This window comes from Carassius gibelio, chromosome A18 (assembly GCF_023724105.1).
Source record: "Carassius gibelio isolate Cgi1373 ecotype wild population from Czech Republic chromosome A18, carGib1.2-hapl.c, whole genome shotgun sequence".
NCBI lineage: Eukaryota > Metazoa > Chordata > Actinopteri > Cypriniformes > Cyprinidae > Carassius > Carassius gibelio.
Window position 1 is genome coordinate 10,888,234 of NC_068388.1, and position 19,548 is coordinate 10,907,781.

Genomic DNA, 19,548 nt, shown 5'->3' on the forward strand with positions numbered 1-19,548 from the left:
TTTTAGTCCCTTGCCTGTATATAAGATTAGTATTGACCAAATTCAGAGGCTGTCATATGTGTATCAACTTACTATGTTGTGTATTTTCATGAAAAATAACTTTCATATTGAGTCAATGGTTTTACTGCATTTTGAGAAAAAAATAACAAAATTGTATAAATCTTTGAAAACCAAAACCTGGATTTACATTTCAGAATTTTTGTAATTATAACCTAAAGATGCTATTTGAAAGTTTGAAACAAAAAATAGTGGTTTTCACCTTTCATTCTTGATAAAGAAAACACATTTTTACTCAAATGATGAATCAAAATGGAGTTATGGCGTTTTGGAACCAAACTCTTCTGTCATTTTTATTATTATTATTATTATTATTATTTTTTTTTAGCTCAAAGTTGGTACACTCTTTCTGAAAAGAAACGACAGTTATTAATGGATGTAGTTAGATGAAGCTTTTATAGATCAGATATTGCTAGCAAGCTAACATGCTGGGAAGTGCTTCTAGCTAGCAGGTTAGCTGCATCTTTTCATCATTTGGGTTCATCTAGTTATTATCGGAGTCCTTTTTTGATTAAGCAGCTAATACAGCGCATCACACGGAGAAATAAAGATGAATTATTCGGATTACGACTCGGATGGTTATTCTTCAAATGAAGATGAAGACTACGTCCCTTCTGGTAAGAGATTTTAGCATGAAGTTTAGCATGATAGTGTATAAGCAAGAGCTCCGTTGTAGCTACGGTAAGCTAACTCGTACGTACTTGTGCTCTTTATATGCCCAGTTTTGGCATTATAAAGATCCAAGCAATAGTTAATATGTTAACTTCTCTGAAATAGGTTTATTTGGCTCTGAGAATGATGGCAATGATTTAATAAATTACTGATATAATTCACCAAGAGCCCTGCTGGTCTTTTATGGTCCTGTATTTCTTGCACATGAACACAATATCTTCCATGGTCTTTAACTTAGAAGGACAATAAATTGATTTTCATCATGAACTAGATTAGGGCTCTTTAGTGGGTGGAACTGGTACAGAGAGGAAGAATTGTAGAACTAGAAGAGAGGACATTCTGCCATTAATCAATCACTTTTCATAACTAAAATATGAGAAAAATTCTCATTAGTAGAGGATGTAAGGTCAAATAATTAGAAAACCTGCCACTACACATTTTACTTCTTCTAAGAATTTTAAAATGTGTAGTTTACTTTTAAGTTATTGAAAGTAATTATAGTAGTATTTAGAGTTTCTTCTCTTCAGCCAACAGTGCTTCAGAGACTCGTAGAGAACATTAGGCACAAATGCATTCACATTAGTTTCATTTTTTTCTTGAATTTATCAGATGATAACCTGAGCGAGGATGACATGAATGAATGTGTAAAGGAGGATGCACTGGAAGGGGAGGATCACATCGCACAGCAGTCAGAGCAAGTAAAGAAGATGAAGAAGAAATCTAAAGCAAACATCCCCATGAGGTATCATACTACTGTTGTATATTTGAAACCAATGTAAAACTGATTGTAAGGGAAATGTTTCTCACTTTCTCCATATTTAAAAAGGAAAAGGAAAAAAGGAGGACTCAAACTAGAAGAAAATGATGAAGGTGGTTCAGCAGACCAACAGAAAGGTGAAGATAACGCAGAAGAGGATCATTTCAGTCACGTTCAGTCTCAAGAGGACATTGCAGAGAAACATAAGAAGAAAGCAGATGATCTTTGGGCTAGTTTTTTGAGTGATGTTGGCCCTCGACCCAAAGCAGCACCTCCATGTGTGGACTCTCAGCAGGTAACCATCAACTCAAGAAAATGAAGTAAGAAAATTTATGGTTTTCAATTTTAATGTACTAACATTCAATTTCTGTGTTGGCTCCATTTGGGCTGATGTGAAACATTTTGGGGTGGCTTTGTGTTTTTGGTTTAGTTTCTTGGTAGTCATGATACTACAGTCAAAAGGCATTACATAATTTAAATTCATAAAATGAAATGTAATTTAAATTTTATGTTCTGTGCTTGTGTTTTATTTAAATCTCTTAGACTAATGTTAATGTTTTTGTTTGTATCTCTTATAGTTCACATCTACGACTGATACAGATAAGACCAGTAAACCCTCGACAGCATCTCAGCAGCAGGAGGACAAACCAAAAGAATCCTCCAAAATCACAATCACCAAGGTGTTTGACTTTGCAGGAGAAGAGGTTCGGTAAGTGGAACAGTCTTTTGAAACTGTATTACTTTCAAATGGCCACCAGATGGCAGCACGCGTTCATTAATTAGAGTGAGAGGTGAACATCTAAACAATGCATCAGAAAAACGGTAGTTTGTTCAAATAGGAAGTTTAGTAAATAAGTACCTGTTATTTATTAAGTAAAAAAAAACATATAGAAATATTTGGGCAATTTCAGTGAATGTTGTCATTTAATAATTTAATTATGACGCTGTATTCCCATCTTAGATTGTATAGCGTATTATTGCTGCTTCTCAATAATTAATTCCAATTCATACTCCAAACATATTTGGAGACTTTTGATGCTTACAATTTTGCTAGTGCCATCTGCAAATAAATAAAGCCAGTTGTAAGTTCACTGATATTTGACAACCAGAAAACTCTTCTTTAAATACTATATACGTGACCCTGGACCACAAAACCAGTCTTAAGGGTCAATTTTCAGAAATTAAGATTTATACAAAATCTGAAAGCTGAATAAATAACATTTCCATTAATGTATGGTTTATTAGGATTGGACAATATTTGGCCAAGATATGACTATTTGAAAAGCTGGAATACTGAGAAAATCTGGAAAAAAATCTAAATACTGAGAAAATCACCTTTGAATTTGTCCAAATGAATTCTTAGCAATGCGTATTACTAATCAAATATTAAGTCTTGATGTATTTACGGTAGGAAATTTACAAAATATCTTCATGGAACATGATCTTTACTTGATATCCTAATGATTTTTGGCATAAAAGAAAAATCTATAATTCTGACCCATACAAAGTTTTTTTTTTTTTGGCTATTGCTAAAAATATACTCCAGCCACTTAAGACAGGTTTTGTGTTCCCGGGTCACATATATACTCTCTCTCTCTCTCTCTCTTTATATATATACTAGTTTTGTTTTTGAAGAATTTAAAATGCATAGTGAGTATTTTGAGCATTATATCTTATGCTGTGGTCTGCAGGGTCACCAAAGAGGTGGACGCAGACTCACGAGAGGCCAAGAGTTTTCTGAAGAAGGAGGATAAGGTCCTAAAGGAGAAAGAAGAGTCCTCTGGGCCACAGCCATCCGTATCGCTCTCCTCTGGATCCAGGTACCACCCCGGTGCATCCCTTTAGTCCTGCGTTTTGTTCTTCTGTTCCTTCTCAGTATATGCAAAATTACAGTTTACAACCATTGTGTCAGTTAATTAATGAAACAAAGCTTAGACCATAATTAATTCTTTGTTATTGATGTCGTTATATTACAGTAATTAGATGTGATCTCCTCCTTCAGTGTGGTTGGTGCTGGTAAATGGATGGAGACGTCTGTGTGTGTTTGCCGTGCAGGGCTAGAGGGAATGTCAGACGTGTCATTGATCTCTGACAGCTATGATAGCGAGTCTTTGATCCTCTGTAATTCCATATCTGCCTGTAGGGGAAAGCAGCGATGACACACAAATATGTTTGAGCCACAGTCTGCACAGATGTGTGCGTACGGGTTGCATTTCCTCTAAAGTTCTCATTAATGGCCACTATAGTCCAGACCACTTCACCACTCCTCACATAGGGTTATTTTGGACAGACACTCTCGTCTGTCCTCTGAGATTGTGAATGTTTGCTGAACAGGAAGTCATATTTTTTCCTTGCACAGGATATACAGTATGGGGCGTTGGTTTGCGGAGCAGGAAAGCAGCTTTAACCCCACCTATCTCATCCCTTCATCATCCAAATAACTATCGCTTAATGTCCACGCTTAAAATACTCAATATTCACTCGGCCTCTGCTAAACTGTCCGTGTCTGTTTTTGATTCTATGGCTTCTTAGTGCTTGCATATCATTGCTTAAAATCAGTGTGACTTTAAATCAGGCCTCTTCATATTCCAATGGCTGTTCAGCTCCAACACAGCTGGGTTTCCGCTTAAACTAGGCACTGCAGGAGCCTAAACACAAAGGGTACCTGTCTCCAGTATTCACTCGCTTCTCCTTCTCTTCCTTTAAGCCTGTTTTGTGTGATTTGAGGTTAGAGGGCTTGAGTCAGCACTGTGGTGCTCTTTCTCACATACAGGCACAGTGGCTCTCTGTTTCTTTACTTAACAGTGTCGTACTTCGCCTCAATGCAGAACTGCTGATGAGGGTAATACATACGCTTCTTCCTTCTCCTGCATTTAGTTTCCTGCCCTTTCCGTACGCACAGATCTTACTTTTTAGCTTTGGTTGGCATAATTAAAAATGAAAGAAAGTGAAATTGACGTGATGTGTAGCCAAGTATGATGTACCAAACTTGGAATTTGTGCTCTGCATTTAACCCATCCAAGAGCACACACACACAGCAGTGAGTAGTGAACAAACACACACCCGGAGCAGTGGGAAAAAGGGTTACCTTCATTATGTAAAATGGTAACCCTTTACAGTAAATATTAACATTTAAAGTATTAGTTATCACAAAGCACAAAGCATTTATTATTCTAGGTTAAAATAACTTGAAAGAAAATTTTATTTTGGAAAAATAACATTCTATTTCAATAATTGCTGGCATCAAGTCATTTACACGCGATGTTGGATTGGACAATCAAGACTTGCACACAAATTTTAATTCTACCCCTGTGAGAAACTGTTTTATTCTGTTAAATACTTTTGAAAAGGTAAAAGATCTTATTTGGGTTTAATTTTGAATAACTAAACCTGGCTCTCACCATGAACATAGCCATATAAGCTGACATGGCATTAAAAATTAAAGAAAAAAATAATCTAGGTTACCGTAAATTTCTATGCTTTGTTTATAAACATGATAAATGTTATATATTTTTTATTTGTTTGTTTAAATACACATTAATACTAAATGTTACATATTGTTAAGCGATACAAATAACTTATTATACACCACCATTCTAAGTCCAAAACAAAATCATTCAAATGTGAGAGCAGAGACTTTTAAATTGTTACAAATTAATTGAACTTCCTGAAAAAATCCTGAAAAAAAACATGTCACATTAAAACAAAAATATTAGGCAGCACATCTGTGTTCAACATTGATAAAAATATGAAATGTTTCTTGAGCATAGAATAATTTGTAAAGCATCATGTGACATCATGAGTAATGGGTGCTGAATTTTCATCTTTGCCTTCACAGGAATAAATTACATTTAGATGTAGTAGAATAGAAAACAGTTATTTAACATTGTAACAGTATTTTATTCTTTTGATCAAATAAATGCAGCCTTGGTGAGACTTCTTTAAAAAAGATTTAAAAAATCGCAACCAGCTTCAAACTTTTGAACAATAGCATGTGTACAGTATTGTTCAAAATAATAGCAGTACAATGTGACTAACCAGAATAATCAAGGTTTTTCGTATATTTTTTATTGCTACATGGCAAACAAGTTACCAGTAGGTTCAGTAGATTGTCAGAAAACAAACAAGACCCAGCATTCATGATATGCACGCTCTTAAGGCTGTGCAATTGGGCAATTAGTTGAATTAGTTGAAAGGGGTGTGTTCAAAAAAATAGCAGTGTGGCATTCAATCACTGAGGTCATCAATTTTGTGAAGAAACAGGTGTGAATCAGGTGGCCCCTATTTAAGGATGAAGCCAACACTTGTTGAACATGCATTTGAAAGCTGAGGAAAATGGGTCGTTCAAGACATTGTTCAGAAGAACAGCGTACTTTGATTAAAAAGTTGATTAGAGAGGGGAAAACCTATAAAGAGGTGCAAAAAATGATAGGCTGTTCAGCTAAAATGATCTCCAATGCCTTAAAATGGAGAGCAAAACCAGAGAGACGTGGAAGAAAATGGAAGACAACCATCAAAATGGATAGAAGAATAACCAGAATGGCAAAGGCTCAGCCAATGATCACCTCCAGGATGATCAAAGACAGTCTGGAGTTACCTGTAAGTACTGTGACAGTTAGAAGACGTCTGTGTGAAGCTAATCTATTTTCAAGAATCCCCCGCAAAGTCCCTCTGTTAAAAAAAAGGCATGTGCAGAAGAGGTTACAATTTGCCAAAGAACACATCAACTGGCCTAAAGAGAAATGGAGGAACATTTTGTGGACTGATGAGAGTAAAATTGTTCTTTTTGGGTCCAAGGGCCACAGGCAGTTTGTGAGACGACCCCCAAACTCTGAATTCAAGCCACAGTACACAGTGAAGACAGTGAAGCATGGAGGTGCAAGCATCATGATATGGGCATGTTTCTCCTACTATGGTGTTGGGCCTATTTATCGCATACCAGGGATCATGGATCAGTTTGCATATGTTAAAATACTTGAAGAGGACATGCCCTTGAAATGTTTGTTTCAACAAGACAATGACCCAAAACACACTAGTAAACAGGCAAAGTCTTGGTTCCAAACCAACAAAATTAATGTTATGGAGTGGCCAGCCCAATCTCCAGACCTTAATCCAATTGAGAACTTGTGGGGTGATATCAAAAATGCTGTTTCTGAAGCAAAACCAAGAAATGTGAATGAATTGTGGAATGTTGTTAAAGAATCATGGAGTGGAATAACAGCTGAGAGGTGCCACAAGTTGGTTGACTCCATGCCACACAGATGTCAAGCAGTTTTAAAAAACTGTGGTCATACAACTAAATATTAGTTTAGTGATTCACAGGATTGCTAAATCCCAGAAAAAAAAAATGTTTGTACAAAATAGTTTTGAGTTAGTACAGTCAAAGGTAGACACTGCTATTTTTTTGAACACACCCCTTTCAACTAATTGCCCAATTGCACAGCCTTAAGAGCGTGCATATCATGAATGCTGGGTCTTGTTTGTTTTCTGACAATCTACTGAACCTACTGGTAACTTGTTTGCCACGTAGCAATAAAAAATATACTAAAAACCTTGATTATTCTGCTTAGTCACATTGTACTGCTGTTATTTTGAACAATACTGTATATCTAATATTTAGACATATCTAATATCTACGGTAGTGTGTATAGTTAATGTGCTAACTACTGTCGATTACTTGATTACTATTGTAAAGTGTTACCAAAAAAAAAAAAACTAGAACTAACTGAGACTGACAACTATTTTGATTTTCAGTTAATGTTGATTAACCGATTAGATTGATTCTTGTTTGATCAATCGGATAAAAATGGCAAATTTAACGTTCAGTATTTTATTAAAAACGTTTTTATATACAATGGTCTTCATTGATAAAACATTAAAGAACCGATTTAAGTGTGAATCGTTTGTAAAGCCATTCTTGCGTAAATTGAAATTTGATGGAATTAGAACAAATCGTTCTGTTTCTTTTTCGTGAATAAACCCAGTGGTTGCCAAAAAATATGAAAATGTTATAAGATGGCAGAGCCAGTGATTTTGTTAGGAATTCAGATTATTGAAGTGATGCTAAACAGATCTTCAGTCTCTTTCTCCCTCCACACACACTGACTCACCTCATCCCTCCATCTGTTGATTCTTCCCAGCAGCCCACTGGTGTGTGAACAGGGATCAAAATGAACTCTCACCAAGTGCCAAAATGCAAGTAAAAATTGGATTTGGCAAGTAAATGGAATGCATTTCCTCACCAGTTGGCTGGTAACTTTATTAGGAACTGCAACATTGCTAGGTTTAATTGAACTGTAAAATGTTAGTCTAACCTGTTTTGCTTAGTGAAATATGTACCGTTATAGTTTATTTAGGAGACCTAGGCTTTTTTTTTTTTTTTCTTCAGAGCTCCATGTAATGACAGCAAATGGAAAAAAAATGTTGAATACATTTTCATGGTTGGTAAGAAATATTCAAGACCACCTGTGCATTTTCTTTGGCAGGTGAAGTTGCAAAAGTGGGCGGTGTGTAAGTTTGGATGAACGTGTGAATATTAACCTTTAGGGCATGCCAGACATGAACACCACAAACTGATTTAACCTCACTGCTAGTGGTCCAAGTGTGGAGTAGCGTTGTGTAATTCTGTATTGTCTATGTGCTATCGATCACAGAACCAGCCTGATTTACTGATGCTTGTTCTGAGCTCCAGTGATTGCTTGATTGATTGTCTAGTGTCTCTGTGGTCTTATCACAGAACTTGACTGATGCTCCATGTAAGCGCCCAAAAGCACACAAACAAATCTGTACTTTAAGGACAATGGATGCTTCGTCAAAGCTTACGTGTTCACTAGGGCTGCTCTTGACTAAAGATTTTTATGGTTGACTAGTAGTTGTTCATTTTAAGCATTAGTCGACTATTCACAAGTTTATTTATAAAACATTAAAATTATGCTAATGAGCCTTTAATTGCCTACATTGCAGAATAAATGCTCAAAAGCATACATAAAGCTTGCCACAGCACACTGGCAGTAGTAGTGATGATGTATGTGTCAGGCAAAAACAGTAAGATTAAGATGCATTAATTGTTTTCGGCTAAAGAGATTAATTCGGAGACACTGACTCATCATCTCCACATTGGATGCATCTGATTGCTAATTTCGTATGGTTTAGATTAGATGGCAGAAAGTGCATCCTGTTTTTTTTTCTTTATTTTACAAAAGTGCAATGTTTTGTTGTTAAAGTGAGTGCCCATAAATAAATGTAGAGGGTTTAAGGATTCGAAAGATGTATTACCCTTTTTTTTTTTTTCAACTAACAAAATTTGGACCAAGCTTCTTCTTGTTGACTAAAGGTTAATCGACTATTATGGGGTCAGCCCTAGTATTTACATACCTTTATATGCCTGGAATTAAACAACGCCATGCTAGTTTCTTCTGGCCAGAGGAGAACTGGCCCCCAAACTGAGCTTGGTTTCTCCCAAGGTTTTTTCTCCATTTCTGGCACTGATGGAGTTTTGGTTCTTTGCCACTGTCACCTTTGGCTTGCTTAGTTGAGGACGCTTGACTTTTTGCGCAGACACTATTGAAAGAGAACTGAACTGGATGATGACATCACTGACACATCTTCTTGCATCATTGACAAACTATTTCCATGTTTGACTCTGTAAAACTGCTTTGACACAAGCAGTATTGTATAAAGCGCTACACAAATAAAGGTGATAAGTGCATGCACTCACAAAGAAGAACTCTGCCCTCTGTCTTCCTGTTTCTGTTCCCCTTGGCTTCCCGTCAGCTTGCTGTATGTGAATGAGTAACACAACATAAAGAGGTTCTGGGAAAGCTTTGTATACGTCCACTTAAACTAATGATTTCCACATGCGCCAGTCACAGCTCTGCTTTTCTAATAGAGCCTCATCTCTAGGACCCTAAAAACGACCTTGCTCTCCATTTATTACAGGACAGTCACAAACCTTGTTCTTCGTTGGGGCAAGCCATGTGTTTGCAGTTCATCAACTGTAAAATAGACTGTACACTGTATGAGTGTGTATGTGCATGTGGATGAACAGTTTTTGTCATATACTGTATATATATTTAAGGTTGACACAAATAAAGAAAGAAGCATTGTTGTCTAAGCAGTAATTTTAATAGTTGTGTGTTGTGGTTTTTGGTTAGTCCTTTCTAGTTCTCAATTTTCTCACGCTCAGGGCAATATTCAAAGTATTAGTGAATAATTTCTTCCATGCTGACGAGTAAAACTAAGCTGTTCTGCAGTAGTCCATACAGCAGGGATTTTAAGCAATGTTATCCCTGCCATCATAAAGTCAATACATCATGTGTTCTTGGGCTGTGTTTAGAAACAGCCTTTCTCAAAGGCACAATAGTCATGACTGATGCTGTCTTTATGGGACTTGAATCAAGAACCATTTCCATTTTAGAACCGGTTCCAATTTTCCATGAATCGTAAATTCAATAAGACATGCATTTCAATTTCGCATATCGATTCATGTGTGTGCATTTTAATGCGATTCTTATACCATTCAAGTGCAAGTAGATGCTAAAGACAAATATATATCTTCTGCCTTTTTATTTTCAAAAGAATCATAATTGGGGGTCCTCTGCATCAAGAAGATTGAAAACCCTGCTTTAACCAACTGAGCTAATGATTCTCTCAGTGTGGAGTTCAAACTAACAATCTTTCTGTTACCAGCTCAGATTATTAACCACTTCACCCAACCATTTATAATGAGGTAAAAGTGAGCATAGGGAAGCTTGTTCCGGGTCTAAATTGGAAAGGCTTCAGGATTTCATTAGCAGACCTGAAATGACCTGTTACCTGTCTCCTCACAGCTGGATTTTTTGTCCTCACGCTTTAATGAATGCATGTTAACTGAAGTGAGGGTTCGATCTCACGCCCCCTCACCACTGGACACATCAGAGTGCCGCTGCCTTGTGCTCCGTCTCCCAGCTAATGCTTCTGACAAAACCAGGCCACTCTTCACTCCCCTGGCATCTAAAAATGTGCCGTGGCCCGAAAGAGATCAGGCCACACAGTTTCTTGTATGTCAGTGTGTGTGCTCCTGCCAAAACAGATACAGATTCCCCAAGTGGCTCCCTGTTCAACAAGAGATCTCAGAAAGCCATCGTCTCAGGAGGTGGTAAATATGTGGCAACACACTGCGGTTGCATCTGACAGTACTGTATCGACACAGACATTCAGGTGATGTATATTTAATATATCTTTTTAATATTTGCTGCTACACTCCTACAAATTGTTCTTTATTGGCATCTATGGTTACACAAAGAACCTATAAAATGGTTCTTCTGTGAAACTGCTGTGAAAACCCCCTTGTGGAAACTTTTTTATTTGTGAAGGGTTTCAACAGTTGGGATGACCTACAATCAAGCTTCAGCTCTGAATGTAGAATCGCATATGAAATATTAAGTGTGCTTACTTCAATATCCAAAGTAGCGCTTAACATTTCTTGGAGGAATTCACCACAGACACTTTAAAAATGTCAAATCAGCTCTTGCTGTTTAGACACTTTACCACCTTCCAGTTTCTCTGCGGTTCCTGAGAGCTCCATCAGCCTCTATTCAGCCTGTCAATGAGACACAACTAGACTACTTCAGTCCTCGTCAGGCCCCATCTTGAAACACCAGGGTTTGAGACGGCTCCTGCTTGTGCCAGGAAGTGTATTTCCATACTCACTGAAGTGCAGCTGTGGAACATCAATAGTCTAAACGTTGAGGGGAAAGTTGGTTGATGCTTTCCACTCCAAAATTGTGGGAACAGATGGGGAGCGTCAGTTTGGGGTCCACTCAAGACCCCTTCCTCATTTTACTGCCCCTGCCGGTTTCCCTTGAAGCACAAAGAGAAAACCCTTTCAGGAAGGAAATTAGCCTCATTTGAAACAAAATGGCTGGAAGTGATTATAGTAACTCGCTCTTATCAGTTCTGCAGATATAATGAGACCGTAATTAGCTAAGGAAAGCTTTATGGATTTGTGCAACTACCAATCTGGACTTTTCGCAAAGTATGGTAATATGTGAGTGGAATGAGGATCGAAGCAGTACGTGAGTGAGAGAAGAAATGCAGAGCAAGGAGCAGGCATTGGCTCTGAAGATGGGAAATGTACTGACACCTTGGAACTGGGACACTTGTAAGGTGAACAAAGTGTGACAGCCTTGTGTTCACGGGGCAGAAACAGACAAATGACAGCTACACGCACATACAGCACTCTCAATGCTGATTTAATAAGAGATTATTGGTGTTTTCAGTAGATTTATTGTTGCTCACAGATTGCTCACAGCCTATTAACGGACAAATTATAAGTTATGCAATAGATTTTAAACTTTATTTGTTGATGTGAAAACATATGTGTATTAGAATGATTGGGAAAGATCACGTAGCATTTAAACAGCCTACTGTCTGTACCGCCTTCACTCACATGCTTGTCTTCATCACTTTTGCTTTCATTCTCTGCACTGAGTCCTTAGGTAAACTGAACATCCAATCAGAGCTCTCATTGTCGCCAACAGCCTCGACGTCACCAATGCCAATTCAACATGTTGATTCGGACAAACTGCCAAAGATGTGAGCCCGCCGTGTGGAACACACCAAGAAAACTAGCCCGACCATCGCTCGCGGTTGGCCCAACGATGGCAAATGGCAGATCGTCGGCTTGGTGTGTCCCGGGCTTTACACATAGTTTTTTTTAGGGGGCTCTAGATTGTGTTCTTCAACCAAATGTTATGTTGCAGTACATACTGGATGCAACAGTCATGCACAGATTTAAATTGTCTTTGCCTCTTAGTAGTACATTGAATCTAAGATTATTACACTTGTTTAGCCTGATTTATTATTTAATGTATGATTATTAAATGGGTTGTTTCCTCAAGTTAAAGAATAATGGGTTAGTATGTGTAAAACTATGTATATTTTGAAATCAAATCAATGATTTGGTTAGTGAGCGGTAGGGAAAGCCAATTGTTCTAATTAAGGGTCATGTTTATTAGACACAGATTAGTTTATTTTTGTTTAATTATACACATACTGTTTTAAAACAAATACACACCTCAACTGTAATTGTATTATGTGGATTGTGGGTAATATTGGGACCATTGCTCACAGCAGGAGGATTAAATTCTTGACAGTAATTGTCTTGAAATGTATAGTTGAATGTGGTGAATTTGTAACAGTTGGTGCTCTGATGTTGTACCAGCTGTGCTTAATGGAATTGGAGAGAAACTTCTCTGAGACTGTTTTAGCTTTCTGTTAGCAGTTCTGGCAACCCTGACCCTGTAACCCTGTCTCAAAATTCAACATTGATGTACTGCCGCTGGGAATATTAAAGCTAAAATGATGAAGAAACAAATCGTGATAACATTACTAGTCAGCCTCACTAACTGGCTGGGCACACCAGACAATTGGTCGGCTTGGTCTTAAAGATTAGCATGTTCCATGACCGCACCGTCTGGCTGCAAAAGCGATTAAAAATGAAAGTTTATTCTTACAGAATAATGCTATAAAAACTGCAAATACACTGATGTTCTAAAGTCTGGGGTCAGTAAGACTTTTTTATACTTTATTTCAGCAAGGACATAATAATTGAATCAAAAGTAACAGTGAAGACATTTATAATTTTACAAAAGATTTATTTTGTTTAAATAATCAGGATTTTTTTTTACACAAAAATGTTAAGCAGCACAACCATTTAAAAACATTCTTCAGCAGCATTTTTGATTGATTTCTAAAGTAAACTGCGATACTGAAGACAGTAATAAATCTTTAAAAAATATGTAAAAATAGAAAAAAGTATTTTAATTTGTAGTGATCCTTCTCAATTTTCTTTTTTTTGTGTGTATTTTATTCAAATAAATGTAGCTTGGTTAACTAAGAGACTTAAAAATGATTTCAGATCATGTAATTCTGGGAATCCTTGCACCAGTTATCTCTGATGAATGGGAATTTTAACACATCTCCAGGTATTTTAGACATTTTTGTTCCTTGTGGAAGTTTTTGTCAGTAATCTAACTATGCATATTATACTATAAATAGTTGACTATACATATGTAGTGAAAGTGACATTCAGCCAAGTATGGTGACCCATACTCAGAATTTGTGCTCTGCATTTAACCCATCAAAATGCACACACACAGAGCAGTGAACACACACACACACACACTGTGGCACACACCAGGAGCAGTGGGCAGCCATTTATGCTGTGGCGCCCGGGGAGCAGTTTGGGGGTTCGATGCCTTGCTCAAGGGCACCTAAGTCGTGGTATTGAAGGTGGAGAGAGAGCTGTTCATGCACTACCCCCACCCACAATTCCGTCCAGCCCAAGACTAGAACTCACAACCCTTCGATTGGGAGTCCGACACTCTAACCATTAGGCCACGACTTCCCCATAAATGTATAACCTAAGACAGACTATACAAGTGCTTATCATAATTGTACATTATATTGGGCAAAAGAGGTATTAAAGGTTAAGAAGCAAGTAGTGCAATATGTTTTGAAGTAAACATGTTATCTTATTAAGTCCTTATAACATGGAGTGTTTATAAGAAAGTGTCTGGTGCATATAGAGAGAAAGGATTGTGTTTCTACAGGTGGTTTGTCCAGCCCACTCACCTGTGCCTTCTTGGAGAGTTATGTAGTGTTGGTGGTCCAGGTGAGGTCCAGGTACGTGCACCTCCAGGAATTTAGTGTTGCTGACTCTCTCCACAGTCGAGCTGTCGATGGTCAGTGAGGGGTGGTTAACAGAGTTTCTCCTGAAGTGCATCACAACCTCCTTTGCCTTGCTCACATTGAGGGACAGAGTTTTTGCACCACACTATTCAACCAGTTGTGCCACTTTCTTTCTGTAGGGTGTTTCATCATTGTTGCAGATGAGACCTACCACAGTTGTGTCATCAGCAAACTTGATGATGTGGTTGGAGCTAAACTTGGCAGTGCAGTCGTCGGTCAGCAACGTGAAGAGCAGCGGGCTGAGCACACAGCCCTGTGGGGCACCTTTGCTCAGTCTGGTAGTGGTGGAGGTGCTGTGGCCTGCACAGACTGACAGGTCTTCTGGTTAGAATGTCAAGGATCCAATTACAGAGGGAGGTATTTATTAACTTCTTTAATCTGTTGAAATATGCACACATCGTATTGCGTGTGAATGCTGTGTGATTTGATGAATATTGTGTAACCCATCGGTCTCTCTTTCTGGCTATTCTTCCAGCTTCTGTCTGTCGGACAGAATGTGGCTCAATATGCTGCGATGAGGTCCTATGGAGAACTTGTGAGCTGGGTTTATAGCTGTGGTTCCCAGGCCCACGCCTGTACATTTTCGTGCTAGTCTACAACTAGGCCAGTGTGAGCGCTTCAGGTGGCAAAAGATTATTAGATCAATCCGAACAAGCTACTGAGATAATGGAGTGAAGCATTCAGGGTTAGTTGGCGTCAGTCTCCCATGATGCCTTGTTGTGCCTTCTCTTATGATGTCACAAAGGCTGTAATTACTCAGAGTGGAGATGGAAAGACTTGTCAACCAACTGCGGGTCGATGCAGAGTTTATGAGCCGCTCTGTGAACTTATGATGACATAAACCGATATAATGAGGTGGGGAAATCTACTTCCTGTTTTCAAAGGAGTCAGAATAGGATGTTCCAGCCTTTTCCTCCCTCCACACAGAGTCCTGGGACACGTTGACTCTGTTTGTGCTTTTAAACAAGACTTCAGTCATGGGAGAATTCTGACTGCAAATAAACAACTGAATTCTCAGACTTCGGACTACTGTTTTACCCTGTACATCCTGTTACACTCTCGGTTTTAATTCAAGTCTGGTTGACTTTTTGCCTTTTAGGTGCCCGCACTGGCGTATAACCCAGTAAGCTGTATTTTATTAGCCAGCTATGTAATACATACAAACATCTCTCTCAGCTTAAGCACTATGGGTGATGAGGCAGTACACAGTCACCTTGGCTATGCCTTTAGCATTCTGCTCCAGACTTGTGTACTGTGGTCTGGCTCCCAGCCCAACGTTCCCTGCTCACATCAACACTGCCGCATAGCACACAGGATCAGTTGAGCCCTGATTGTATATTGATTCCCTGTCAGGATGGGTTTAAGCAGTGTTCCTTTTAGGGGGTGGGTGATATGACCAAAATCTTATATCACGATATGAATAATTTTATTTCACGTTAACTATATATATCACATTATATTTGTTTTTTGCTTTAAATAAAGTTTTTATGATGTCAGCATTTTTAATACCATAGAATTTCATAATTCTAGTCACCAGTGTCAATATCACAAAAAACTAAAACTAATACTAAAAAAAAAAAATCTCAAGTTCACTGCAGACAAGTAAACAGTCAGAGATTAAATAAGAATAAGAAACTAAATCCAAGCAATAGGACATAAAAACAACAGTAGAACAAGTATATGTATAAGTATATATATATTTCCTATTGATTAAAGTTACATAAGTGATTTAGTCAAGAGTAGTGCGAGATTTTCTTTCTTTTGTTGTTTGATTAACATGAATGACAGAGAGCAGGAATATTAGACTGCTGTCACTTTAAGAGCTACCCGGATCCAGTAAACTGTTGCACGCGTTTTCTTTCTCAGCTGTTTGCTTTCACTTAAGACCTAAATTACTGTTTACGAGGAAACTTGCAAAGACGGGCATTTTGACACATACAAGTGTGTGTATTTAACCATTCAATGCCTATAAAGCTGCTAAAATACCACCGTCTTCACGTGCGCTTGCCTCTCTGACAGCGTACATATATAGCAACATCAGTTCTTTTTCGCTGCTGATTGCGTTTCAAAGGCTTAAAATCACTTGTTTTTGAACAACTCCATCTCCCTTTTGTTCTTTCTTGTCTTGCTCCACAAACCACAGTGCGTTCAGTTCAGTTCCGTTTCTTTGAAGGTGTGTGAGACTATAAAGTACTTTATAATAATTTTTGAACATGGGTTAACTACATTAGTGAAGATGAAGATACAATAAAAATACTTTTAATATTCATTCATCCTCATTAATGTTAATTTCAATGTTTACTAATACTGTACATTATTGAAATCTTAAGGTGTATCTGTTAATATTGTTTAATGGACATGTGCTTACATAACCTAACAAGGAAAAGTTGTATTTTTATCTAACATTAACAAAGATTAATAGATACTGTAACAAATGTATTGCTCATTGTTTGTAAATTATGGACTAATATTAACTAGTTGGACTTATTTTGAAGTCCCACCATGATTTTCAGGTTTTTGACCCAGTTGTCTCTTCACACTTGAAGTAGAAATATTAGCTAATCAGAAGAAACAGAACATTTGATCATATATAATATATAGATGCATGTAACAGAATTTTTAACCAATGAGATTCCATTGTGCACAGGGCTGCTGCTTTGCGACAGTTTTGGAAGAGTTATTCTTCATATGAAAATCTTTGTGGTCATTATCCATGTGACTTTAATAAGGTTTTAGTCGTGCAGCAGTCAGGTGAGCTTTCCTCATATGAAAGGTGTTTGTGGATGCAGCTGTAATGGAGGGAATATAATTACAGTATTGAATAGACCATTATTGATTTTTACTTTTTGCTGCCTTTTTTGCATATCAACAATATTTTTGTCTGTGTTGTTTGGCCAGACTGTTACTATCAAGGGAACAGCACTGCAATAAAACAGCTGGCACAAAGATGTATGTAATCATGGGCTTCATTATTTGACGTTTCGGTTTGCTGGAGTGCATGAATATATATGTGTAGTTCTAAGTTGTCCATATAACAATCCAATATTGTATGTATATATATATATATATATATATATATTGAAAAAATAGAATAGAATAAACAAGTACAGAGCCAATTAAAGTTAGCATCTAACGAAGTGCAAATAGCTATAGTGTATAGTAAGTGTAACTATGTATATAAATATATATGTGTGTATATACATTTATAGTATATTCCAATTTTTACTTACTTTTGGATGAATATGACCAGATATTTTAAGGCAATAGCAAAGAAAATGGAAAATATTATTAATAAACAGAGTAGTTGTGTACCTTCAGATGTTAAAACATTCATTGTTTCCATTTGGCATTTTTCACCATCCTGCTTTCTTCCTTGAATAACGTTGACAGTTCTTGCACAGATGGCAGATGCATTTTGTCAGACCTTTAGACATTAGTCATGTTTGACTATTTGTGGGTCGCCTCATTCCTCTGTGCACGTGCACGCCGTGTGTTGAACACACAAGTCCTGCTAAATCGATTCGATTACAGTGAGGAAACTGTGACTTGCAGTTCATTAAGAAACTAATGAAATCTTTTTACCCTGAGGTGAAGTAATTCAAGTTCATAGCATTCATTTTAATTGAGCTAGAAGCAAGACAGAGCTTTAACATATTTATATAAAAAAGATTTAATGATGTAATGCAGTTTTGTTCTCTTTGTTCTCTCTGAAACTGATATTGCAATACCTTCCTACCCAAATCGTTTTGTTTATTTAGATTTTATATTCATTTCATATTCTGAAAACAATTGTACCATCTTCCACGTACACACAATTTTCCTTCTCGTTCCTCATGGCAGACTTTGTCCTATGACTCGCCTGAGCATGAAACCGTGTGTCCTTGGACACCCCAGCACCTTCTAATGCACCCCAAGGTCCTATTGCCTCCCCCCATTCCCCCTGCAGACCCCCAGCCCACTCACTCCCCCTTGGCACTCACATGTAAGAGGGAGGGCCGCTGGTCTGGACTCTTCAGCTCTTTCATTCCACAGATCGTTTAACATTTCATTACTGCAGCCAAGCGCAACCTGTCAAGATGACTTTAGTAATGTTCAAAACACATCTTTGTTTCTGGCTACATGTTGCGAGAAACATACCATCTATGTTATCGTCAGCATCGGTGGCCTCTCCTTCCACTTTGGATCATTTTATTTTTTATAAATAATTCAAATCATAATACTTTTGTAATAAGAAATAATAAATATAGTTTGAATGACAGAAATGATGTGAGAAGTGAAAAACAAACAAACAATAGTTATGGACACAAGTCCCCATGAGTGAATACCTGTGTATTCAGGTTTAAGTCCCACCAGTGTAGAAAAACATGTACATCTACACACACACTTGCATTTGTGGTTTACGGCGAATCCTCATAGGCGTAATGGTTTTTATACTGTACAAACTGTATTTTCTATCCTCATAAACCACGTTTATGTTGTAGTACCCATGTCATTATACATATTGGTGTCCTCATAATAAACCATTTATAGCAGCACACACACACTTATTTTATGTGCATGTTTTTAGCCCCTCTCAGTTTAGAACAGCCAGTTTTAATATTTGAAAAAAATATGTTTTATGATCTTCTTTCCTCTAGTGTGAAGAGGCCAGCGGGCATGGGGAGCATCCTGAATCGCATTGGGGCCAAAAAGCAGAAGATGAGCACTTTGGAGAAGTCCAAGATGGACTGGAATGCCTTTAAAACAGAGGAGGGCATTGCAGATGAGCTGGCAATCCATAATCGAGGCAAAGAAGGGTATGTTTAAGCATCATTAATGACCCAGACAGACACATCACACTCGCTTCTGAGATTTTCATCATAGCTGAATAAATTTAATTAAGTGTCTTAAGTGCTTAAAGTCACAGTGTGCTGGTGTATTGTATTTCAGTGCAATTTTTATAATACACTACAATTCATTAATTATGCACTGAAGTTAACTGGACAGTAAAATGAATGTATTTGGGGTAAAAACCATATGCTGCGCATGCATTTGAATAACATTCTGACCTTTGCAGTTGCTCTTAGCACTAAGGATGAGCATTTAAATGTATTTTCTAGTGAGTACAAAAAGTTAGTAGATTCTGTTCTGGCTAAATTATGAGTCATTCCCTACTGTTTCTCAGTCGAAAGATCCGTGCTGTCTTTTGTTGGATTTTCTGCATAAGTACATGTGTAGGAGAGATGTGGGTGTTAAATATGTGGCCTCACAATGCAGGTGACTGCTCGCCTCACATCTGATTGGTTGATTGGGGATGAACTACATGAAAAAAATATACAATAGAATTTAAA

The 19,548-nt window shown here is 37.5% G+C and overlaps 1 protein-coding gene across 1 annotated transcript in view; it reads left to right on the forward strand.

Annotated features, from left to right (window-relative positions):
* The first annotated feature begins 374 nt into the window (after window positions 1-374).
* The window catches only part of LOC127934441 (craniofacial development protein 1), a 28,957-nt gene continuing 9,783 nt past the window's right edge, over window positions 375-19,548 (forward strand). The window contains exons 1-6 of the mRNA XM_052531821.1: window positions 375-674; window positions 1,339-1,471; window positions 1,556-1,781; window positions 2,065-2,195; window positions 3,178-3,306; window positions 18,856-19,014. Coding sequence (XP_052387781.1) covers window positions 608-674; window positions 1,339-1,471; window positions 1,556-1,781; window positions 2,065-2,195; window positions 3,178-3,306; window positions 18,856-19,014 — 845 coding nt within the window. The 5' untranslated portion in view covers window positions 375-607. The remainder of the gene's footprint in view (window positions 675-1,338; window positions 1,472-1,555; window positions 1,782-2,064; window positions 2,196-3,177; window positions 3,307-18,855; window positions 19,015-19,548) is intronic.